The sequence below is a fragment of the Corvus cornix genome, chromosome 3 (genome assembly GCF_000738735.6).
Source record: "Corvus cornix cornix isolate S_Up_H32 chromosome 3, ASM73873v5, whole genome shotgun sequence".
In the NCBI taxonomy this organism is placed as follows: Eukaryota; Metazoa; Chordata; class Aves; order Passeriformes; family Corvidae; genus Corvus; species Corvus cornix.
In genome coordinates, this window is record NC_047056.1 from 39,321,959 (window position 1) to 39,348,000 (window position 26,042).

The window sequence follows — 26,042 nt, forward strand, 5'->3', positions numbered from 1 at the left end:
TTATGGGTCAAAGTAACTTCTCACCAAAGAAGCAAAATGAAAACATCTCTTTAACCCCTCTCATGTTCTAAGAAGGTTTATAGTACATGACAATCACACAGTACAAATTCAAATGGATATATGGAATCATCATGGTGCCAGGTTCACATCATTCTTCTCAGAGTAAAAATTCATCCTCTGCTGACAGGCATCAGGAGCTGCTCCTCTAATTCTCTTTCCCCACATAGGAACGGTTTGCTTGTTTTTTGGGAGGATCCAAGACCACTTGAGACAGCAGGGTTGCATCTGCTGTCTAGCATCAACTCTTTCATCCCTGAATAGTTGAGGCCTTTCCTCCTACCTCTCAACTAAAACATAATTTTCCCAGTTCCTTCTGGAACTCTTTTTCCTGTTCCTAGCACCATGCCAAGACACTCCTGAGGCACGTGGTAGTTATGGACCCCTCCAGGTGACTTCTCCATAGCAGCCAACTGAGACCTGGCAGCTTCCCACTGAATGGTTTTCCCTGCTTTGCAGGATAACGCTGATTGGGGAGCAGTATGACCATGGCAGAACACATTCTCCTAATATGTCAGACTATCTAATAAGTTAAAAAATAGAATAGTCTAACTTCATGCTCAACACCTCTCTCTCTGGCTGTTCTTGGCACGCTATTTTTATATATATTAGAATAAAAAAAGTTTATAATGTGTTCAGTAAGCTGAGAGCCAAAGTGAGGCCATCCTTAAAAAATGCTCAGTTTCCTACTCCCAGCAAACTGCTCCTAGACTTTTGTCTGAAACTAGACTCTTAGTACTAGGAGGGAGTTTCAATTTTTCATAGATTTATTGTTTGTTGCAGTGAACTTGTTGTAAACAAGAAAATTCATCAAAGGCCCTACATTAAGAAAAAACAAAACAAAAAAAAAAAAAGCAAAAAAAAAAAATCCCAACCCAAACCGCAGGAAGAGAAAAAACCAACAAGCCAGAACAATTTCTGAAGGACAGGTTGTGTTATACCTAGAGGAACCTAGGGACTTGCGTAGAAGATTTCCCAGAATGAGTTTAATGCTCATTCTGAGCATTAAATGATGATGAGACCATGAATGAGGAGAAAGAACAGAGCAGGTCTGAGAAAGATGATAAAACACACAAGAAAGACTCTACGAAAATAGAATGCCATCAAACTGGCTTTGCTAAGACATACTCTTAGTTTGTCCAAATTTGATTTGTTTGCTTTTGCTCTTTCAAAAGATTCTGACTGAACAGCACAGCTTTGAGGTAGTCATAAAGCTTTGGTGCAATCTGATCATTCTCCACAATCATTTCTAAGCCATAGCAGTATTGGTCAAACCTTGATTTATATTTATTTGCTCAGAAATCTAACTAAATTAAATACTACAATAACAATAATAATAATAATAATATACACAGCTATACTTTATAACATGACTGGAAAATTCTGGATAGAACCATAATCTCCTGACAAATTGCTGGCAATTCAAGATCCTTGTCTGTTGTGCCCAATAAATGCACATACTTGACTGCTTTCTTATTGAAGAAAAAAAAAAAAAAAAAGCCACTTAAAAAAAACAGTAAGAGAGTTCAGGAAGTGCATTTCAGTGTGATTACAATACTTTTTTGGTAAATTAAGCCACAGCCTTTGGCCATAACATGACCCAAAGTATGTTGTAATGGTCCACAAATTAAGTGCCTTCTATATGTTATGACTTAGGTATGTACTGAAAAACTTGGCTTTATCATACTTTAAAATATAAGAAGAGAATTTTTTATGTCCTATGACAGAATGCTTTATTAAAAATAATGATGTTTCAAGAACTTGTAATATTTGCAGAAAAGAACATTTCAGCAAGGAAATACATCTTTGGAGCATTTTTATTTTTACAGCAAGGCAAGTTACCTCAGCTTAAAAAAAAAAATCACAACAAAACCAGCCTACACAAATATGTTCAGGTCTTCTCTTACTACAACATCAACATGAGAATATCCCTTGTGTACGTCTGTACACCACTAGACAAGTTCTCTCACGCACGTCCTTTGACACCAATGCTCCTGCCTCTGCATGCTTGCACACAAACACTGCGCTCACATGTTAAGCTTCTCACACATAATCAATCCTCCAAGCTCTGGCGCTCTCTCACACGAGCACAGATGTGCTTCATACCTTCTCGTGCATTAGAAAACCATGTGAACCATCTGTCACTATTTAATCTCCCAACCCGAGCTAAGTGAATATGTCCCATCTCAACCCCAGATGCCCCAGTCAGCCTTTCAAGCAATACACTCTTCACAAATAGACCATTGTTTTTGCTGCTGCCTACATAACATTAATTTGTTTTTCACTCCATCTCATCTCCTTTTGCTGCCATATGCCCCATAGAAGGCTCTATTTTGCTGCTCTTTACAGCAGTCAGGCCTCAAGCAGTCCCGTGTTGGATATTGCACAGCCAGGGCCAAGACACGTTTTGCAACAGGCAGCAAAAACTACCCACTGAGATTGGTGAGCACCACAGATTTCCCTTTTTGTTCATAGCTTCACCCTTCACTGTTCTTTGATTGGTGTTTAGGCAGGTGGACACAAAGAAAGAAAAAATTTTTAAGAGATAGTAGTTATCATCAGAAGAAAAGAAAGAGACCTACGCATCAAAACCTTGACTGACTATACTTTTATTTCATAGGTGAAAAAGGAAGGAACAATTTTAGTGTTTGGGGCAAACCCCTCAAACTACAGTCTCAGGACAGAGGGGCCTAAAAGAGGCCTGAAAACTTTGGTATGTAAAAGACAGGCCGGAGAAAACACAGAAGCAAAAAGAAAGACCACCTTGTCTTGGGGATCTCAAAAGCGCTGCTGAAAGCAGCATGCTGGACTTGGAAGGAACAGCATCAAAAGCGAGGCTTAAGTGTTTTCAACATTTCGGGGAATGTAACGGTACCGCCCACAACCAGTGCAGAAGGTTGCTATTGCTCACAAAGGTGTTTATTAAAATCTATGAAATACCTCTCCCAATTAAATGTCTCTTTAAAGCACTGCTCTTTCTTTCCACAGATGAGAACAGAAGTTCACATCTGTGTTTTGTACCAGAGAGACCCCTCAGGACCTCTGAGGGTGACACTGCCACACTGGAGCTTACTGCCAGTCCTGAAGAATTGGAGAAAATTCCGTTCTGGAGACAAAACACAAAGCTCAGTGTCTCCAATATGGAAAAGTCTTCAAATTGAGGATTAAACTACAGAGTTTCTGGTATACATAGTATGGACCAAGCCCAGATCCACTCCTCAGAAAGGAGCCAACACATAATGGATATTTTGTTGCTTTCTTCTAAGGATGATTAAGTTGGCATGCACTTTAAGAAAGGCTTAGATATATCCAGATTCCAGCTTTACCTAAATACTCACTTTATTAGGGCAAAGGGGATGCTCAGTGCTTTAATTGGTGACAGTCCTCCTCCAGCATATCCTAGTGCTGAGAGGTGGTTCCAGTGAACACAACATAAAGCATGTCTCAAATGTCCATTTTATTTAAAACCGAACAATCCTGCCCCTCCCATCCCTTGCCCCCAAAAAACCATCCCTCCCTTCACTTTCACCTCAAGGCAATCCAAAGGGCTTTCCAAGGGGAAGGGTCCGTTTATATTAGCTGTCTGTCACTTAGGCAAGAAGCAGGAGAAGCCAGTAACCCTGAAATAAGGCATCTGTTCAAGCTACTGTAAGAATAACAACACATTTTGGAGGCGAAAGCAAATTTCCCCAGATGAGGAAAAAAAAGTTCAGAAAACTCCAAAGCCAGATTTTTCAAACAGTAATTGACTCACAGAATAATGTGCAGGTAGAACTATTAAAGCAGAGAACATGGCTGTTTGCAACTCCTACTAAAGAAAGAAGCCCACTCACAATAACCTGGATAGTTCACCTCCTGCAGTGAAAGAACACTCACAACATGTGTAATGTGTTTCAAATGTGACATTTTCATGAAAAGAGAACAGAAAACATCCAAATGCCATAACAGCTTATTAAAGAAAAACATGGGGGGGGGGGCGGGGGGGGGCGGGGGGGAAGGGGGGGTTAGTGCACATTTTATTCAAAAGGAAGTCTTTATTTCAATAATTGTTGCTTAGAGTCTCATGCCAGATTCAATTCAATCACCTTAAACATCACATCAGGAATATTCATAGTAGAACCCTGACCAGCTCAAGCAAGGTTAAGAACGTTACATGAACGTTCAACCCAAACTTATTTTCCCGAGCAACACCATTTGTTGTTCTAGATCAGTTAAGCACAGCCCAGTTGTTCTGGCCAATGCAATATTTCTAACTTTAAAATTTTCCCCCAACATTTTAAGGATGTGGCTTACTTTCATGTACCATTATCTGTACCTTGTCAGTAAGGATGAGGTCAAGAGAAGAAATAAAATTCTATTCCTAGCCACGCTAAAATTCAAAATACTGAACTTAATAATTTAGATTTGGAAAAGAAAGCTAAATATCAATATATACCTAAAATTACCAAATTTATATCACTTGTGGTATAAGTTATCATCTTAAAGAAGTAAAAAAAATAAATTAATAAATTCTACAGATTTCAGCAAGTAAGAGTATTTTGTCTGACAGATGGAGAAGTTATGGCCTGTAGTTAACCAATACCAATGTTCAAGCTGAGGAATTCTGGGGTAAGAAAAACAAATAAGGGCAAAACCAGTTTTTCCACAGGTTTCAGACTTTACAAGCATAGCAAATTTTTTCAATTATTATTACAAATATCTATATCTCACTCCAGTCTTGTAACCATTTCCCCTATTCTTTCAATACAACTTTGAACTTGCACTAAATATCATCTGCTCCACCTGGATAATTCGGTTATTTTTTATAGACTAGGTGTGTCTCATCTTCTGCTGCCTGACAAACTCCTAAGTTATTTCAAAATACAAAAGCCCAAATGAAACAAACCAGTATAAGTAATAGCAGAATTCAGTCTACAGAATGAGATGGAGTTGACACCAAAACTCCTCTCTCTCTCCTTCTTCACTCCCTAACCCATTCCTTACCAAGCCCCAAATCTGAAAAGACGGCCATGCTCTAGAAAGCAAGGTAGATTTAGAAAGAGGACAAGGAAGGAGAGGAGTTTTTACCAGGTTGATAAAGCAGAAGAAAGCAGAATGAACGAAGATGGGTACAACTACAATAACGTGTAGGCAGCACAAAAAGACATTTGGGGCTACTCAGCCTCACCCTGATGTCTTTGTGCTCCTCAGTGATTAACAAACTGCAAGAGAGAAATATCTGCTTTTTTCAAGTTCACGGAGCTGATGAAGTAGCTGAAGACATTCATAACTTCTGACCTCAGCTGAAGGGTTGGTCATTATAAGGTAAAACCCATCATATCTGGTCATAATTTAAATAAAAATAAGTGGAATCTTCTAAGACATAACAGTTAAGGAACAAAAAACTACTTACAAAAGAAAAAACAACCACAAAAACCCCAACAACGAAAACGACAAAAAAACCCCATAAACCTAACCTGATATTAATAATATGTAGGCCTATCATTACAAGTATTAAAAACTTACAAAGGACTTCAGAAATAACTTTTGGAGTTTTACAAATGCCATGCTCCAGACGTATCCCATCTCTAGTAACCCCTGGCACCGCTCCTGTGCAGTTCAGCAGCACTTGTAACAGCACCACCATGGCATCCCCTTTTATGCAATTACTTAATGTCTCCGATTTTCTAATAAAATGAGAAAGTTTAAGAGAACTGAAAGTTACTGAAAATCAGAGCTGTGCCAGTAGTTTCCAGTGATGACCTGACATCATTTTCCCCCAGCTGATATCCAAGTAGTTAAGGAATTTATATAGTCCAGCCCAGCCCATTTATTTCAAAATTAACTTTCTGTACCATGTGATATTTCAGATACATCTGGAGGATGGAAGAAAATGGTAAGGAAAATCATTAGCTTATATGTTATTGTAGCACTTATTCAAATTTTATAAATTAAGCATGAGCAACTGGAGAGGAGGAAAGCCCAGACAGCATTCCATAAGAGAAATTGGAGATCATTTTAGACAGAAAAACTAAAAAAGGAATAATACAACTTGGAAAAACAGAAATATGGTGGAGGAAGCTGTAAAACAAAGTCATATCTGATTGGATTTTTTCCTGGATTTCTACTCTCAGTAAATCTGGATAAAAATCATTATTTTTTTCTTTATTGCAAGGAATAAAATCCAGCCTGTGTTCCAAGAGCCATGCTGAAAACCCCTCCTTGTTTTATGTATCACCACAACCAGGACCAAAGATCTCCACTGGTCAAACACAACTCTATAGTAAACTTGTACTGTTATAACCTTCCTGGTATCCTCCTCAGTAACACTTACTCAAGCCCATTATCTTTTCTAAATTCTTTTGCATGGAATGTACAAAAATTTACAAAAGTTTTGTTAATATTTTTTTTTTTTATAATTAACAAACACCACCACCACCCCTCAAAAAAAAGAAAACCACACAAGAAAAAAAAAAACAAGCCCCACCAGTAAACCATTCTTCCTGATGACCAAGTGGGTTTTGTTTCCCTTCAACTCTATTTAGTGGGCAGCAGAAAATAAACAAAACCCAATCACCTTAAAACAATACTCTCTAATGGTAAACAAAAGATGTCTCTAAATACCCCCAGAAAGGTGTTTTAATGAGTGAATGACCTTCTCTTCTCTTTTTGGGGGGTAATACAAAAAGCTTTCACAGCAGACTAAAATACTAAGAACATTTGGTTACTTTTAAATACATTTCGTTTCAGACAAAAAGGTTGATCAAACAAGAATTTATGTATGCCTAATAGAATTACTTTTAAAAATACTGACTTTTGGTTTTAGTAAAAGGAGATGGGATATTAAACTCAGTGAAGAGTCACCTTCAAATCATAACATAGTTTAAAGAACCATCTTACCATACCAGAAAGAACCATGAACTGTTTCACATTTTAATTTGCATAAGCTACCTGGTGCCATTCAAGCCGAGTCATGACAAGCTTGCAAAGACCTGAACTGCCTGTAGGTACTTGAAAACAGAGCTCATTGCTTTGGAGCTCACAAAACGCCACGTGAGACCCTACGTGGTTTGCCATGACTATGAACATAGCACAAGGCAAGATATTTTTCCTTGGCTTTTTGGCTTGCAGGTATCCATTCAAAACACTCTGGCCAAATCCTACTTGAATTTGTTTGACTTTGGATACTTTCCTCTCCATACTCTGTTCCACCCTGCCATTTGAACAGTGACAGTGTCACAGAGCACAGACGCAGCTGACTTTCACAGAGAGGGGCATTTCTGAGGAAAAGGGAAATTCTATCAGAAAACTGTAAATAAAGGAGAAGATAAGAGCAAGCAGACCAGACTTCCTACTCTCTTTGCAGACCTACCAGAAAACACACTCTGCCCCATGTGCTGCTTCCCTTCTGTTGATCTCGTGTTTGCCTTCACACGACTTGATAGCACTTCTGTGCGTTTGAAAAAAAGCACTTTGGACAAAACTGACTTGCTGAAGTATCAAGAGAAGAGATGAGTAAATAGAGGGAGGTAAAGAAAGAGGACTACAAATGACTTCAAACACACAAAAAACCAAACCCAAAATCTATAAAATGAGCAATTTTAAAAATACAGCCGTGTATGTGTGTGCCAGATTTATTAGATTGCACCCTCTCTGGAGCAGGGACCACGCAAGACACGGTGCTTATTCAGTGCTCAAGTACAAGTTTGCCATCAGCTGAGGCTGTCTTTGGACATGACCTCATTGTAAAAACATTACCCTCAATCACAGTGGTCCTTGAAAACTGCCTCCTGGCTAGTTGATTGTTATTACAGATTTCACAGTAGCTATTAGGTATATTTGCATCTGTGTCTTTAAAATCATGAGTGAGAGAGAGATACCTGGGGAGTTGCAGGGGGAGAAATAAAAAAACACGTCTGAACAGATGATCTTTACAGTTCCCCCCTCCTGCTGCTAGAAGCTTCCCACTCAGCTTCTGCTCCTATTTGTTCATCTTTCTCTGGCAAAAACTACTCTTAACTGTGTTAATTTTCTTTTTTGTGGGTTAATGTTGGGTAACGGACTTGCAATTGCCCACGACTAATAGATTTCTAGTGACTGACTTTACTGCACTCCTGGCAGTAAGCAGGGCATATTTCTTGAACCATGGTCATTTTAAAGGATTCCAGAAAGTACCTTCAGATATTTCATGGCTTCATTTAAACAGCTACTTTCTTGGTTCCATGCAGGATTTTGAGCAGGAGGACAGAATCTTCAAAGGGAGGTCACTATCTTCTAGAATATTAAGTTAGAACCATCTCAAGAGTTTGAACAAAGCATGAAGCATGACCTTTTTTTCATTTATTTATTTAAGGCTAAACTTGGCAGATATGAGAATATCCAACTCTACTTAGACAGCCATGATCTCAGCCTCTGGCTGTGCAAAGACATCTTAAATCTGTAGATTCTGTGCAGATCCAGGGGATTTTTGCCAGAAAGTTTCCCGAATAAAATTAAATATTCCTTCATGCTAAGCTTTACAATTTTTTTTCTTCCTATCCTAGCCTATTATAATCCCAAATTAAAAATATATAATGCTTTAGGATTAGCACTGCTTATACTGCAGTTTCCCAGCCAAAAATGACTGCTATAATTCTTTAACAATTTAAAAAAGGTTAAGTGTCACACATCTTCTGCCTTTAAAAAACCAGTGAGGCACAGCCTTTTCCTAATTACTGTCCAGTTACCTGGGAGTGAGAAGGCAACAGGACATAGTCCTGCCAAGGAAAATCTTGGGAACACCCAATGCTTGGGTTGCAGTTGCAGAATGAATGGCGTCTGTTGAAAGCATTCTGTGAGAATGTGGCAGCGGCATACTAGAAGCCACTTACATCATTAGCTTCTGAGGCCAAGACAAAGGATTATCTAGATGCTTGGGCCCTTCAAAACCCCCCAAAAAATGTTGTATACAGCAGATATATATGTATAACTACATTGGTCTCTTTGCAGTGTTAATCTACCCCTGCCTTCAATTTAGCAGCTTCACATCTTCATGAAAATCTTTTCCAAACTAGGTGTGCAGCATTAGCAGAGGTGTACGTTTAGGTTTCTTTGGAAGTACTAGCTACCACCAGCCAGGACTGTGCCTTTGTATTTCACAAAATAGAGAAAATGATGATGACCTGTAGCTTTTTAACTATCTCTGCAGACTAACTGCAGTGAGTCTTCTTCCCCCAGATGTGGCAAAGGAAGGTGTGTGGCTAGGTCACAGTTATCTTCCTGTGTAGTTTTAAATCTGCAGGGCTGCGCACTGACATTGTCAGTGTGCCAGCTACAGGCCCTTCATCTAGTCAGGTGTTTGTGTCTCCTGTGCACCTTCCACTCCTTGCCTAAACTTCAGCATGTGGTTCTTGCATATAGCACTGAAATCCCAAGTGTTTTCAAGTGCCAAGGTAAGCATATACAGTTTGAAACTAACAGGCTCTGCGAGTCAAAGGACAAGTAATATAATAATAGCCAACATTCAAATAGGACCTCCTGCAGAGAACAATCTGGATATTAAGAATTAACCTTTTTTAGGCACCATGACCAGAACCTAACACAATCCACACGATCTGCCTCAAAACCCTACCTGGGCCACAGCACTATCTCCTGGAATCAGAAGTTTCATTGCAAGAAAATGTTGCAGTTCTTCACATACAGTGAAGAGAACCAAGCAAAACAAAACAAAACAAAATTTACCAACATCTCCAAAATACTGTAGGCAAGGGTCTGGAGTTAATGAATGCAAAAATTGGCCTGCACAACATTTCTCTTGTTTCCAAGAAGTTACTGAGGTTCTTAAGAAATCAAGGAAGATCAATGAAGAAGTGAGAACTATTCACAGCTCACTCCACTCAACTGAGGCCACTCTGCAGACACATTCAGCTGTTAGTTATCACTTCCCAGACAAGCCACAATGCAACTCTGGGAACCTGTTTTTAGTTTGCCCTTGAAAGAGACTACAAGTACTCATGCAGTCTAATATAGATGGCACAAAAGAGCTGAAAAGCAGTAGGAAGACCAACGCATCAATCGTTTCTATGCAGCCTCTAGGTGTGAATGCTCCTAGTCCCACTTATGGCAAGGTCACACAAAGTTGAAGCCCACCTATAAGTTATTAGCTTTTTTCCCCAAAGACAGCTGGAGAGCTTGCATGGACTGTTAAAACAGAGACCTACCATCTGAACTTACTAATTTGCAATCTTTAGTTCCAAAACATAACATTAGAAAGTGATTAATGACATACAGAGCAGATCTGCAAAGCCTGAATAATAATTATAGCATAAGCCTATCTTGGCTGTATCTATACTAAAGGAAATATGACAGAAAAGAAATGCAGGTGAATAAATAGTAAAAGTGAAAAATAAATCAGACTTGGCATGGGCAAAGCCTAGAAAACCAACCCGATTCCAAAAAGAACAGTTGGATTTGTTACTCTAACCTAACAGCTACATAAGACTAAAACAAGTGCATAATCATGACTATGAAAAAAGAGCTATTCTTGAAGATAGTGTTCTTCTGATATTCAGCCTCTGCTCACGCAGAGTTTGCCTTCTCCAGGTGTCTTGACATCTTCACTTTATCATTTTTCTACCTTCATCTCTAAACTCAAGTAGGTCTTCCCTTAAGGCTGCTTTCTGAGGATTGTTTCCGCTTTCATTTGTTGTAACTATTACTTCATAGTGTCATCATGTATCCACCTCTGATCCATATTGTAATGGTTTTAACTTTCCTGTATTATATCTGGGCCCAATACAAACTGAAAACAATGTAAGAAAGAACCAATCCATTGCCAGCTGCCCCTCAGCTATGATACAGTACTCAAGTAAAACACAGTGTGGATGGCTTTAATGCAGCTTGACGCCTGAAATACAGCTGCTCATTCCACATGTTATCAGACATACTAGGAATGGGCTCAGGAGCACAAGCTCAATTTCCCAGTGTGTGGACACACCTTAAATGTCAATATTATTAGCCATCACACTGTGACTGAAGTAATAAATGCACAAACCAACTGTATTCTAGCCCATCACACCCAGACAGCATCTCTCTTCTGCTCCTCCAGCATAAAGCCACAACTGTTGCTCATTGAGCTGCCAAGCTTTCTACATTATCCCTAGTAACTTAAAAACAGGAGTATGCTCAAATAGTACAGAAACTTTAAGGCCAGAGGGTGAAAACACGAAGTGACTTCATTAATGAACAAGCGCTTCATTAGAAATTAGTCTCTATTCTCGTGTATTAACACAATGCCTTTAAAAAGTAAATACATCTGCATTTACATGTCACTTGCCTTTTGCATCTCTACTCCCTTCCCATATAGAATTACTGGACTCAGATGTGTTCAGAAACTATAGCATGGTGGTGTAATCAATACAACTCATCCTCCTGTCAACACAGAGTGATCAGGTGAATGTGGACACTGTAACAGGGGACCAGGACTCTCCCTCACACATGTCATAGTAATGGCAGATGCACATTCCTTTGCTGACCAGGAATAGGGAAGCAGCTTTATTTATTTAATTTAGAAGGAGGAAAACGGCTATGAAAAAACAAACAGAAACAATGTAATCCGTTCCCAGTAAATCCAGGAGATTCACACAATTTTCCTTTAACTACCAGAAGTTAAAGGAAACCTGCAAAGCTTTTACATTTTTTGTTTCATTTCCTTTATAATCTTCTCACCTTCATGCTGCCCTCCCTATTTAGCTTTTTCTTCAAGTGTGAGAAGACATCCCAAATCAAGGGTCTTCCTCCTCTGTCAGCCAGGGTTCTCCATTTCCCAGGCAGCACCCGACCAGTCAGGGGAGCACCTGAGGCCAGCTGAGGACCAGGTTCTCCAAAGACTAGTCCTAGTCCTCTTTGGAAGGCTACTCAGGCTCATTGTGCAGTCAGGAGGATGTCTTCATTGAAGCTGATTTTCAGAGCTGCTCTTTCCCCATTGCCTCTCTAGGTAGAGAGAGCAACCACCAGGTATGGACTCACCAACTGCACAACTTTATTGCATTTAACAGCAGTTGCTACATTGAGTTAACACTTCCTAGTACACTGGAGTATCACCATCTGCAGGCTGGGGCCAGCCAGGATGGACTTCTTTAGCTCACAGGCAGATGGAAATGAGACTACAGCACCGCCATCATAACAAGTACTCTACAACTTCATGGAGCCCAAAGCAGAGTCTCAAACAATTATCACAAAGCTTTGTGATATGTTTGTCCTTGAAATTCTGGTTATTTAACCAAAGCACCATTTTTAACAGCTACTCAGGAGACTTCTTCACTGCTTTTTTGCTGAAATTACGATTTCTGTCTCACTGGGTGTTTTTATAGCATTGCCATTCATGCTACATGACCAGCATAGCTGAAATATCTAAGCGCCCACAAATAATTAAAAAGTCATCTCCACTTTTTAAATGTTTGGATAAATTTATTTATAGGGCAAGTCTGCAATTCCCCCAAAGTCATACCTTCCAACCAAAGCAACTATGTCAGGTACTTAAAATATCACCCCTTTCCCTATGGCTCTGCCTCTCATGTCTGCTGGGATAGCTTTTTCCCCCTAGAATGCAGATAGTGACCTCAAGACTGGCTAGCAGCAGCTAAAGACCAAGCTTTACTAGGCAGTACTGCACTGCTTGGCAGAAAAGGCCCCTCCTACATGGAAACACCGACTCAGCATAATGCTCAAGCATTAGCCTTTGTATTTTACTTCAAACAAGGCTCATAAACTTATACCGAGGCACACATTAGCACACCTCTCTCAAACAAGTGGGAATAGAAAAGCTCCTCAACAGTCTTTAAGACACAGTGGACGGGAAGGCATGTCAGCAGCAACGCCTGAGGAAGGTGTTTTTCCAGAGACCACTTACAACGCTGTTCCAACCACTGCAGATATATTTGCCCCTGATCGCTCTTCCCAAACATTTTGAATTCTCCTTAGCTTTATATTTTTCTGGCATTCTGAGTTTGCAGCTTCACATAAATTGAAGTAATTTGGTAAAACTGTCATCTTTTTCAGCATATTAAATCGAATCCTCTGAAAAAGTTAGACCCCATAGATTGTTCACAGCATCTGGAAGGCAGATCCTTGACTGTTTCAGAAGAAAAAGATTTAAAAAAAAAATTAAACACAGGAAATTATCAGTACCCATTGAGCTAATCAGCTTTAGAAAGCATGGTTTCTTTTCCATTAACAAAACCCCTAATAAGCTGTTGATGCAATTCTTTTGTCTTCTTCTTTTTTCTGGTGACACAAGCTTCTCCCTGTGAATGGAGTCGAAAGGATCACTTCTTTCTGTGTTATTACAGTATCGGCACAAACCCCAAGCTGTACAATAATTCCCTTCCCTTTCCCATGCCCTCACAAACACATAAGCCTCTGTGGCTAAACACCTTAACTCTGATTAGCCAGATCTTCCAGAGTATGATCCAGAGACAGAGGGGGCTTGTTTGTTTCAGGGATCAGAAGCTAAGTGGAAAGAAAAGAATGGTCAGGACACAGAGGATGGAGAAAAGCAAGTATGCGAGAAGCTGAAGCCACAAATCACGCACACAAGGGAAGAACTGCCAAAGGAAGAACTGCTTTGCTTTTCTACCTGTATCAGAGAAATGAATATCAACTACAGTGTTCAGAGCTCTAAGGAATCACAGTATTCACTTGCTTAATCAAACAACAAATTGAATAAATACTCTAACTAATTGTATTGATGAAGAATGAGTATTTGGAAAACTGTAATTCAGAAGTTGGGTGGAATTCTGATTTTCATTAAATCAATGTAGCCCTTCAATTACAGGACAGAACTTGGTTTCCTGGGCCTGACAATCCCAAATTAGGATTTAATAATAATAATCAGAATTTAATACCAAATGTCAAAACATATGTGAATGCTAAGCACTCACACAAATCATCAAGTGTTAGTCAGAGACAATAGCTTAGTATAAACTGCTTCCCCTAGTAATTACTAGGGAAGTATCCCTTCCATTAGAAGGGACCCTCAAGAGGGCTTTGATTAATAATAACTAAGACCATCAAAATCTTGAAAACGTTTCCTTATGCCCATGATTAACTTCTATGTAAATTGTCAGTACCTTTGAAATCAAAAAAAGTAATCACATCTTAAAGGTTACTTGTGGGCAGACAGGAGTTCAGCTTTGTCTCTGGAGGAGTTTTGCAACAGTTCTCTCTTTAGTGACCAATTTTGTAAAGCACAGAAAACTGTCAACTATAACTCGCATTTGTGACAATGGAGACCATCTGAACAACTGGACCACAGGGGAAGTGGAAGAAATTCATTTATTTATCTTCATAAAAAATGTAAATAGAGAAAGAGCAGTCCAATGAGAATTCATAGATTGCTCCTTCCTTGAATCCATCATGCTCAAAAATCTCTGCAAGAAAATTTCCAAAATACTGTATTTGCACTCTATCCAGAAACTGCTGGAAAATTGTGAGCAGTATTACTGTATAATTTAGGCACGAGATCATATTGCATTTGGTCCTGAGAATTGTCCGTATTTTATTTGTTTGTTTTTAAACCAACACCCTCCATTTTCACATTGTCTACACTAGCCTTCAACACACTCGGAGAAAACAGTGATTCACAGAACGAAGACCCTTCTTCAGGTTTTTTTGTGCTACAAGTTTGAGCAAAAGAACTTTTGCCAGAAGGGAAGTCCTCTGCTTCGAATTCAGCAGAAAAATATCTTTGTCATTTGACTTTCACTGAAGCCTTAAAGATCTGACAAAAGTCAGGAGTCATCTGCTGAAATACAGCTGTCTACATCCATGCTAGATGTTTGGACTACTTTTATATCCAATTGGCATAAACAGCACTTCTCAGATCTGATTCTGCTGACTAAATGTAAACTTCCACTTCAGGAAGAGATGAAGTGATCCCTAGAAATGTTCTGCTTCCTCACTATAAACGGTGTGCAGAGAGCTGAGTTTCAACAGACAAGTCCCACCTTCTCCATGGTGGGTATCACACTGAACAACCATATCTGGTTTCTCCACTAAGACCTTCCCAGCTTTGCTGGAATTTCTGCCACTTTAATTGGTACGAATAAACCAGTATAGTTACCCTAAGCTTCATGCACAATCAACGGAAAGAAAGGGGCACCTCTGAGAGGCAATTCAGCTCGTGTACAAACCTGAATTCTCCCCAAAAAATGCCACTGTGTTTTCAGAGATTATGGGAATGAGACTTATAAGCCTACCCCTTAGTAAGGTGAAGCAGTGAAGTGCCTTGAATTAGACAGACAGGTTCAGGCTGTTGCTGCTGAGAAGGTGGGAGATATAGAGCAGTCTCATCCCTTATCTCCTCTCCACACCAGCGAGGCTTGAAATGTACAGCATCAGACCCCACAATAAAAGGCAAGGTTACAGTATGGGTTACAGAGTCCTTCATAAAAGATTTTGAAGGAGAATAAAAACAAAGCCACATCAAGGAACTTTGAAAAATCTGTATTGTGGTCTACATAGTGTCTATCCACCCACAGCCTTGCCAAGTGAGGATAAACAAGAGCTGAATGAAACTCTGCAAGCGCACACTTCAGTTGGCCAAATATCCAACACAGTCTGGAGCAGCTAAGAATTAGTCCACACTCCCTTAATATTTCAGAACAGAAGTGCAGACCCTCAAAAGGGTCTGAGACTCCTCTGTTAGCAGCATCTGCTCTCAGCTTACCAGGTAACACAGAAGCATAAAATGGCAAACCTGGAGCCAGGCTGTCATGCATTCACGCTTCTGTCACTGAAAGAAGTCACCTCGTTAGCTGAGGACAGCCAGGCTTCCGCATTCAACTTCTGCAGGAATACAGGATTTGGCAGCCTCCAGAAATCTGAGCTCTCTGTTTTTCTTCCCTTGGTTTACTAATGCCCATTTCCCCTTCCCTGCCTCCCTGCTCCCAACGCACACACACTTTAATACTAAACCCCAGGTGTTACAGGGTTTCTCCATACTTCTAGGCAAACACTACACACTTGCCCTCCAACCTTAGTGAGTATGCCTTCTCCACAGAGGTAGTAAACCTGCTGTAAGAGCACAATGCTTTTTAGTAAGATGCTTAAGATTAATCAAAAAAAACCCCTTCCCATCTCATGCCTTTAGAAAGTCTCACACCCACCATCTTACACAAAAATACATTCCCTACAAGACTGTGATACATTGCACACTCTTAATGGTTTCTACAGTTACATAGTCACAGACAATGTAATTAACAAGCAACATTCCTTCTTGTAAAATGGGAGGAAGAAAATAAACAGAAGTTCACAAAAATATATTTAAGCTCAGAAATAAAATTACATTTTTTAACCTTATTTCATCATTTACTGTGTCAGAAAAGACATGAGCCTAGATTATCTAGGTGCAAAACACAAGTTTTTAATCAGTCTGATTTACAAAATACATTGTGTCCCCTTATGAGGAAAATGATACCTCATTTACTCCCTTTAGATACACATCAATACTTTATTAAGTCTTTTTTCACTTTCCATTTCATTTGTTTTGTGCATACTGAAATCAAGGAAAAAAACAATCCTGTGTTAAAGTTATATTATGTTTTCTGTTTCTTGTTACATAACCAGAAGTGTTACAGAAAATATTATTGTGGAGTTTAAAAAAAAAGCACTTAAAAAAAATTCTAACCAGGCAAACATCTCTGCATCACAATAACGTGTAAGGTGCTTCTATACCCACTACTGGCATACATTTAGATTAAAATTGCATGTAATCTATACCAAACTTTCTGAATGCTGAATCTCTGCTGAATGTCCTTTCTGTATTTAACCTCCTCTATTGCTGACAAAGAGGTAAGACTTTCCAGGTTAGTAATAGCAAAATTCCACATTGCAAAAACATTGAATGCTGTCATGCATATAAAGTCATTGACAGGGTCTGAAAATGTCCCTCCCATGTCAAGATTAGTCTCAAGCAGAGAAATGGCAAGAAAATATGAACATGTTATTTTCTTGTGAGAGAGCCAAGCAATTAAAAACCAACAACCACATAAACCCTAAACCATATCTTTTAAGAGAAATGGTGAATTTCAGTGTTCCTTTCTAATGAAACCAGAAGAACACACCAACCACTGTGCTGGAAACATTTCCTTCCAAAAAGCAGAAACATCCACAGTGGTAAGGGAATTTCATGATGTGGGTGTTTTGTGACATTAGGATCCTTCACATCATTTACAAAAAGGGCCACAGACTCCATGTTGGAGAACACATCCATTCCATCCCTCTCTGCTCTGTGTACACCTGCCCAAGCAAAAACACCATGTTTCTGAATTCAAGCATGCACAGAGACATACTCACATCGTCATCTGAACCCACCACACACCCACCATCTCCCACCAGAGCGACTCACAAAAGCCTGAAACACTGCTCTGGATCCAACCAGTATTTTCCTCTCCTCTCTGCATTACAGCCACAAGCCCAAAGCCCTGTAGCTCAGCTTGGTTCATCTGGGCCCACTTTGTTAAAATAAACACAAAGGAAGGGAACCCACTGGGCTGGCTGAACAACAAGAAATTCGGCTGCAGAACTCCCTCACACTTGTGTGCACAGCTGATTTTACACCACTTGGCTGCTATGTTCATATTATTTTGTCAAAAAGTACAGAACAGCTTTCACCACAAATACTTGGAGCTTGAAAATTACAGCAAAACCAACTTTAGCTGGGTGCAAATTGCGCTACAAGAGGGGCATTTGAAGCCCCAACATGACGCAAGCGAAATCATACCAGGGACGAGGGCTTGCTGGAGGACACTGGACCCACGCAAAGCCACAACGTATCTATTAGGTGCCTATAGCTCATTCGCTGCCCAGGCTAGGAGCGCACTGCAAACAGATTTACACAAGCTACAAATCAATGAGGCAGTGTGGCTATGCCCATGCCAGTGACAAACTGCAGTAGGGAAGGGAGCCTGGACTGCTTGGCAGACCTGCCATTCCCCTCAGCCAGCCTCCCACACCCCCTTCCCTTCACCCCTTCCCTTTCCCCCCCCACAAGTTGAGTGTCGCTGTGGTGGGAGCAGCCCTGCAGTTCTGTGCCCGGCGGTGGGAGCAGCCTGGCCTAAGCGCCCAAGTCACCCCAATGTGGGTGGGCTGCAGGAGGCCAGCCAGGCCGACACGTCCCTGCGGTGGGCTCCCAGCTGCCAGCCGCCCGGCCACCTGCAGGCCTCCGCCGCCCTACCTTGCTCCTCGCCGGCCCCAAAGCAGGCTCTGGGGTCCTCGGGGGGGAGCGGGGCTCCGCCGCCCTCCAGGGCTTTGCGTTTCTTCGACATCTGGTCGGTGTTTGGGAGTTGAGTTTCTCCTCTCTCTCTCTCCGGGGAGATGAGTGTATGTAGAGAGAGAGGGAGAGTGTGAGGGAGAGAGACACAGAGAGGAAGAGAGAGAGATTGAAAGAAATCGCTGCTTAAAGAGAGGGGAAGAGACTTTGGAGTGGCTGGAGAGCAAGTAGGAGGCAGGGACTAAGTGGAGAAATCCTACAAATCACAATCCCATCAATTCAGCCCCATGTCTAGAGGGGCTGTTGAGGTCTCCCCCTTCCTTGCTCATTCATCTGAGTGTGAGTGAAAATTAAAGATAGAGGTAATAGTCCGCTGTTGCTTTTCCAAATGTTGGCAGGTGGTGCTTTTTTTTCTTTTTTATTGGGGGGGGGGGGGGGGAAGGAAGGAGGGAGCTGATTGATGTTATTTTCCTCTGCTGGGATTCTTTCTGGTTTAAAAAAAAAAAAAAAGGGGGGGGGAGGAGGTAAAAGCTGAATGGATGTGGCGGGGGGGCGGGGGGAATGAAGGGGGGGATAGTGTGTGGAGAGCGGGGGAAACGAGAGGATTAAAAAGAAAACCAGGAGCAGAAGAGGAGGGATGACAAGAGCCTGCAGGTGCAGGGAGGCAAAATTCCCTGCAGGGGTCATGTGCTCTGGGAGCCGGAGATCCTCGGCTCCCCGGAGGCTGCCGGCGGGCAGGGGCGCGGCGCGGCCCGCGGGGGCGGCTCGGCGGGGGCTGCGGCCACCCCGCCCGGCACCTGCGGGAGCGGCGCGGAGCGGGGCTGCGGGGCGCCGCGGCCGGCTGCCAGCAGTCAGCGGTAACTCGCACCTTGCAAACTCCGCCGCGGAGTCAGTACCCCCGCAGTCGGTCTTTCTCGCTCCCTTTGTAACCCTTTCAGCTCTGGGAACAAGATGTGCCCCTCCCCTGGGGAGTCCCGTCCCGTCCCCCGCCGCCCCCGACCTGCCCCCTTTACAGGCGGATTTCAAAGCTTTCTAGAGGGTATTTGTTAGCGGGGGTGGGGGGGAGGAGGGGGCGAGGACACAACTTACCCTCCAAACTATGCACAATCTCGTCTCTGCTTTCCCCTTCAGATCAACTTTAAAGAGCAGATTCTCAGTCAGTCCGGGAGGCAAAGAGGCAGGGGAGGAGAGGGGAAATTGTTTAGGAATAGCTGCTGCCAAGTGGGTGAAGTTCAGGGCACAATCCTGGCTCTTCCACGCTCCAGCAGCCCAGCATCTTCCCGGGGTCTGGAGAACAAGGTGCTCAACAAGTCTTCCTTGTTACCCGAAATTGATTGATGATTGCTTTCCCGCCGGGCTGTATTTAACAAAACGATGCAGAGAGCTACTCTGACGAGCAGGAAATTTTAGAGGAGCTTGCAATATAGCTGCGGCTTTAATTTATCTGTCTCTCTCTATACATAGGTACTTACACACATACACACCTGTGTATGTGTATATGTATATATAAATAAAAAGATATAACTCTATCAGTACAACGTTGGGTCCACAGGTTCTTAGAAAAGCTTGCCTGTCGGCTGCGTGGAAGTTAAAGAGTTTTTCTTAAGCAAAAGGGGCTGATGCTTGGACACATCTCACGTCCAACAGGAGGCAATGACGTCTGTAGCTTCATTGCTATAACAGCACCAAGGCTGCAATTGCCATTCACTGAAATGATAAGGGGCGCTCAGACGTAAGCAGTCTGGACCTCTAGCAAGAGACTGAAGCGAAGATGATTTTTCCCCTCCCAAAACAAATAATAATGCTAAAAAACACCTAAGGAAAGAGACGGGGAAGCAGGGAAAGGAATCTAGGTCTTGCAGTCACACGCTTCTGCAACATGATCCTCTAGCACCAAAAACATTTATTTTTTGCAGCTGACTAGACTTTGGGAAATTTCAATATATTATGATTATTCGGGCGGGGGGAGGGGAGGGTTTGGGGTTTTTTTTCCCTTCCTAATTATTTCTGTCTCTCTTCAAGCGGGCATTGATGAAAGCCGGGTAAAAGTGCCCTCCCCCCATCTTTCCAAATATATTTCGGCTAGCGTACATGCTGAAGTGTTTATGGTGTATGCCTACATCTTCTTAAGTAGCAATTTCTTTCTGTATAGGGTGAAAGGATTTTTTTTTTTTTCCCCCTTAGCACTGGAAGGCACTTAGAAAGAAATGAGAATTTTAGAAGCCGATGCGAGGCAGTGGGGTCACACTCTCGCACTGCCGCGGGTCGGACCGCGTGTGGGGACCGCCGCCGAGCGCTGCCGAGGCGCGGCGGGGGCGGCGGGCGGGCGGCGCTGCCGGGCGCGGGGGCGGCCGCACCTCGGGGCTGCCAATCCCCGCGGGGGCGGGGGCGCCTCCCCTGCCGCGAGCCGCTGCCCTGGGAATGGCAGCGCGGGTGCCGCAGCAGCTCCCCGGAGGCAGCGGGCACCGGCACCGCGCCCGGCCACGCCGCGGGGGAGGCAGCGCCGCGCCCGCCTGCGCCGGCCCACGCGGGTCCGCGCTGCGCCGCAGCGGGGCGGGGACACAACCGGGCAGCCCCTTCCCCGCGCCTTGCCCCCGCCGGAGAAGGGGCCGGGGCTGACACGGGAGGCGGCGGGGAAGGTCCTGGGGGATCGCGGTCCAGCCGGGTGCCTTCGCTCCCGGACCGAGCCGTACGGGGTCTGCGGCGCCGGGGGGCTGAGGCGGTCATCCCCACCCAGCTGGTGAGGTGGCCCCTGGGTGCTGCTGTCTGCTCTCTGCATCCCCAGCCCCACATTTGGTGTGTCTAGGTTTTTCCTTCTGCCTCCTGTCAGGCCCGGGGCAGGGCTTGTTTGGCCTCCAGATGGTTCCGAGCAGTACGTAGCTACTTGCCCAAACCATTGAGCCATTCTTTGCTGGAACAATTGTAGATACCACTGATGTAAGTGGTATCACTGCAAGCCCAAATCAGGTTCACGAGCTGCTGAAAGCACCCACAAGGTCCGGGGTTCTTTCTCCTTTCAAAGTTTGTTTTGGTTAGAAGCAAAAGGCAGCAAACTGCAGTGCCAAGCAGGGAGAGGAGGCATAAAGACTCTTGCTAGCATGGATGTTAAATTTGGTATCTGTGATGGCCTTTGAGATACCTGCTATGATAATCTCCCACACAAAGCTTTGGTAAGATTGGCTGCATAGTAAAGGAGGAGATTTTCAAATCATTAGCAGGAGATGCTTGCTTTCTTACATAGTCTCGTTTAGTAAATTGTTTATTTTTGTGAATGATTTGTGGAGGTTTTGGGAACCTAGTAGCACATCGCTTCAGAGAGATACTCTAAAAAAATTTACAGAGACCGGAATTGTATGTGTTTGTCCAGCTTTAAGGGCAATCCTATACTATTTTCTATTTAATTTCATCTTAAGTACTACATTTTTAAATTTTTTTTCACCCATTCAGCACACAGAATTCACAATATATCACAAAATATGACATTGTATTATTCTGCATCTGTGTTTTAGGAAGTTTCCATCAAGATCTACCTTTACACAGAAATTTCCACTAAATTGTTTACCCTGATGACAGATCATATTTTTGTACAGTATCATGGAAATCAGGGATGGAAATACAGAATAGATCATCTCCTGGCGGGAGGATGTGGGGTGAACCAGATAAATCCACAAACAATAATCTTTGAGGTTGTATCCAGCCAAACTAAATCTAACTAATCCCTTTGGGATTTTATTCCATCCGCCCTATTAGACGTTGCCAAAGGAAAGCTTTTCATTCAGTCACTTGCAGCACTTTTTTAAAAATTTCTTCACATTACATACAAGATGAGGACCATCTCAAGGAATTGCCTTTTCCATAGTTAAAAACCTTTGACACAGAGAATCATTAAGTTTGGGAAAGATCTCCAAGATCATCAAGTCCAGCCTTTGACCAAATACCACCATGCTCACTACAACCACAGCACAAAGTGTTGTGTGTACACATGTACAACAGGAAAGAAGGAAGAAGAAATAAAGGGAAGGCAGTACTAGTTTCCATGTTCTAACCAAGGCTGGCTTTCTACACTCACAGTCTAGAACAGATTGTGCACTTCAAATCATTTTGGGATAGTCTTAGAGGGGAAAAAAAAGAAGGGGTGAAGATGGCATGTTGCTGGTTGACTGACTAAGGCCCAGAGCAGAAAAGCAAAGACTTCTGGGGTGAGGATAGTACCACTTTGAAGTAATTTTCCAGTGTTTGGGGTTTCTTGGTGTATCACCATTACTTGCCAATATTTTTTTTTTGTAATATATATAAGAACTCTAGTAGTAATCATTCCCACCTCCAAAGGAATGCTGCCTTCCTTCCCTTCCTGGCACAGTGATTAGCTATCACACAGGTAGGCCTCATAGGAAACATTCCTAATAAAGTACATGAGAGCTCTGCTATTAGTTCATTTTTAATGCCCTGAGAAACAACAAACTTCTATTATGCATTCAAATGCTACCCACTTTTAGTGACTGCAGTAACTTCCTTTGGATAAAATTACATTAACTGTTTCTTGTGGTGGGCTTACATCACCAAACTTAAGTAAGTGGCATTCAGTATATAAACCCCAAAGTCTGTTCACTAGAAGAGAAGGTGGTCCTGATCTAAAACCTTCAAAGGCAAATAGGAATCTTTACATCACATTTGGTAATCCCTCCCTTTGAGTTTTCAGCATTCAGACAGTCACACAGTTGCACACAGAGATAGACTAGAAGTGTTTTCAGGTTTATTAATTTAGACTTGGGTTTTTGCCTCACATGAGTCAATAATTGAAATCATCAGGCAGAAGGCCTTCAATAAATACAGTTCAGTTTGCAAACACTCTACTTTTTGATTTATTTTTAAAGCATTACTGGCCTAGCCTGTCAGTCATGTTCACGAAGCACTATTCATGGTGGTTTTCAGTGACTAGTCAATCTGAACGCAGCATATTTTAAAGGTATATAAAAACAAAAGTTCAGAGGAGATAGAAATAGCAATTGGTCAAGACAAACACACCTCTGTACAATACACACTGTACAGACTCAGCAAATAACCAAACCCAATGGTATAAAGACCAAGAGAGATCTCATATTGCAAGTTTGCTTTCTCTTACTTTTCTTCTCACATGGCTGACTCAGTTCAGAACTGTTTGGCCCAGCAATACTTAACAAGTACTTAACAAACAGCACAATGAGAGAATCAGTTCTCTTTCATGTAGCCATACTATCACTTCTCCAAGCAGTTTGGAATTTTTTCTTTGTATGTATTTATGAGGTGAGTATAGCACAGTGTTTCAGATATTGAAGACATCTGTATCATTAAAGCCTACTTCTTGCAAAAGCCCTCTCCCCATTCAAAGCTGGGGTTTTGGTATGTGTCCCTGAACTGTGATTACACTCCTGCACTTCTTGACAGAATCCTTATCATGTGTAGAGCCTTTGGCTTTGTCTTCAGAGTGATTCACTAGCATGATGTATCCTTACAACACCCAGAACAGTTGATGTATTTTATTAGCCTCATTTTATAAGTTGGGAAACAGCAGCAGAGAGGTGATGAGTCTGTTCTATCATCTTTATTCACATTCGATTAGTGCCTTAATCCCTGGATAGTTCCACTGCTTTCAGTGGGAATTCTTGCACAGTAAAATACTACTTGATAGGACTGAAAATCACAGTGTCTTTCACTAAGTGATTTGAGCAAGGCCATGGAGAGAGTTTTAGTGCAGGTTTAGAACTGAGGACTCTTTCTCAAACAAACACTCTTTTGTTTCATCCATTTTCCCAATTTAAAAACAAAACCCAGAACTCACCACCATATCTGTCATTTTCCCACCACCCAAGCTAATTTGCAGTAATAATAATGATCAAGTAGCCCCACTGTACTGACATTACATACAAGTTGACACCTAACACAAAGAAAATTCATAGGACTGGTGCAGTTCCCAATTTCTTATGCTATGAAAATGACCATCTTTTTGGTCTCCTAATTTAGCAATTCAAAGGAGGTGGGTGAAAGGCACATCTCATATGAAGAAGTTTCATATGCAGTTCAGCACTAGGACAAAGGTAGTACTAAGTCAGTTTCAAGATACAAAGCCACGTCTCTATTTGGCTTTTTTTAATTCTGTTCTTTCAGCACAAAATGTGTGCTCTAAATTCACAACATTCATCTTTGTATTTTCACAGACAGATAAAGATAGGTACATTAATTTACAGATGTCTTGCTAAATTTGCTCTGTTCAGTTGACGGAAGTGGGTGTTTTCACCTTCCAGAATCAAGCTATTTTGTCCACTTTTCCTTCCAGCTTCTGCAAAGACCTCATATTTGGTCAACACATGTGAACACCACGTCCTGACCTGTGTCTCCTCATAAACCTTAGCTACCATTGTGTAGCTATCATTGTAAAAAGTAGCCTTTTTAATTGTAAAAGTATAGTGACTTCTTTGAGCTGTTACCAGTTTTTAAAGCTGTGAATTCGCTGACTGGATTTTCACACACCTCTCTGTTGAGAAGAATAGAAGTGCTTAGGGCAGCAGCTACTTAAGACAGAGGAAACTGTACAGAAACTTCCCCACCTCCTATTGGCAACAACTCTGATTCTCCAGCACTTTTCCTCCCCTTTCCTGCCTCTTCTCCATCTCTTTCTTCTCCTCCTCTATTTCTATAGCAGGAATTCCACAAATCCCTCACTTCTGGGAGGTAATATCCAACATCCTCTACCCAGCAGAGGAAGCACACACCTGCCTTGTCAGTGTCTATAACTTCAATGTGATGAAACTGTAATTATGTTTCCTTTTGTAAAAGACACACTGGGTCATTCCACTCAAACATTTCTAGCTCCCCTGGACTCTATCCCAGCATCAGAAGGCCTGTACTGAGAGTTTCTATGATGATGAGGGTATGTGGAACACTCCATGCCCGAAAAGTAATTTGTGGTACCTTAGGTAACCAAAAGGGCTGGAAGAGGAGAAAACTGTCTGCAAAGTTCTCTTGTCCTCAAACTCTGCCACACTGGTCTTTGTCCCTGCCATTTTCCATCACTCTTTCTTACACAGATCCAGGACCTGTCTGTCTTTCCTCATTTATGTTATTTACTTCTATAGCCCTCTTCCTTGTAGCCTTCTTTACAGATCAAAATCTCTATGGCAAGACACAGAGGCCCATGCCAGGCCCCTGGGAGCTGCTGGCAGAGTCTGTGGTATGAAAGGAGCTGCCAGCACAGGGCTCTGTTACCTTCCCCTGGCAGCACTGCATCAGGCTAGGAGGTGGACCATGGAAGTTCCCCAGGCAGTGATGAACAGCCCAGACCTGCAAGGCAGCCCTGGGGGGTACCACAGGGGTACACCAAGGGAGTTTACCTGCTCTGCCTCCCCACTTCCTTTTGCCTGCATATTTTGCAGCACAGAGCTTGTCTTGGTGTCTCTGGTACTCAAATGTCTCGAGCAGTGAGGTCTCAAATTCATCCGGGTGAAAATCCATGTTTGATTACATACAAATTCTATAGGAATAAGCAGAAGCAACCGAGAATCAGAATATCCTTGGTTTTCAGTAAAAAAAAGAGAAACCAAACTTCAAGACTGGAGGACGGACACAGACAGTATTTTAGTCTAAATAAGTAGTTCCAGTATTGGAAAATCACACAATTTCCACTTACTGTTCATTCAGCTTTCAAACTGCTTTTAAGCTACATCATCTCAACTATCCCAGTGGTTCACAAGAGTTACACTTTTAAACCCCCACCACAGTG

General features: G+C 42.1%; 1 protein-coding gene across 1 annotated transcript in view; it reads right to left on the reverse strand.

Annotated features, from left to right (window-relative positions):
* PDE10A (phosphodiesterase 10A) overlaps window positions 1-18,621 on the reverse strand; it is a 347,833-nt gene extending 329,212 nt beyond the window's left edge. The window contains exon 1 of the mRNA XM_039568839.1: window positions 18,251-18,621. Within this exon, the coding sequence (XP_039424773.1) occupies window positions 18,251-18,341 (91 nt within the window). The 5' untranslated portion in view covers window positions 18,342-18,621. The remainder of the gene's footprint in view (window positions 1-18,250) is intronic.
* Window positions 18,622-26,042: the final 7,421 nt, after the last annotated feature.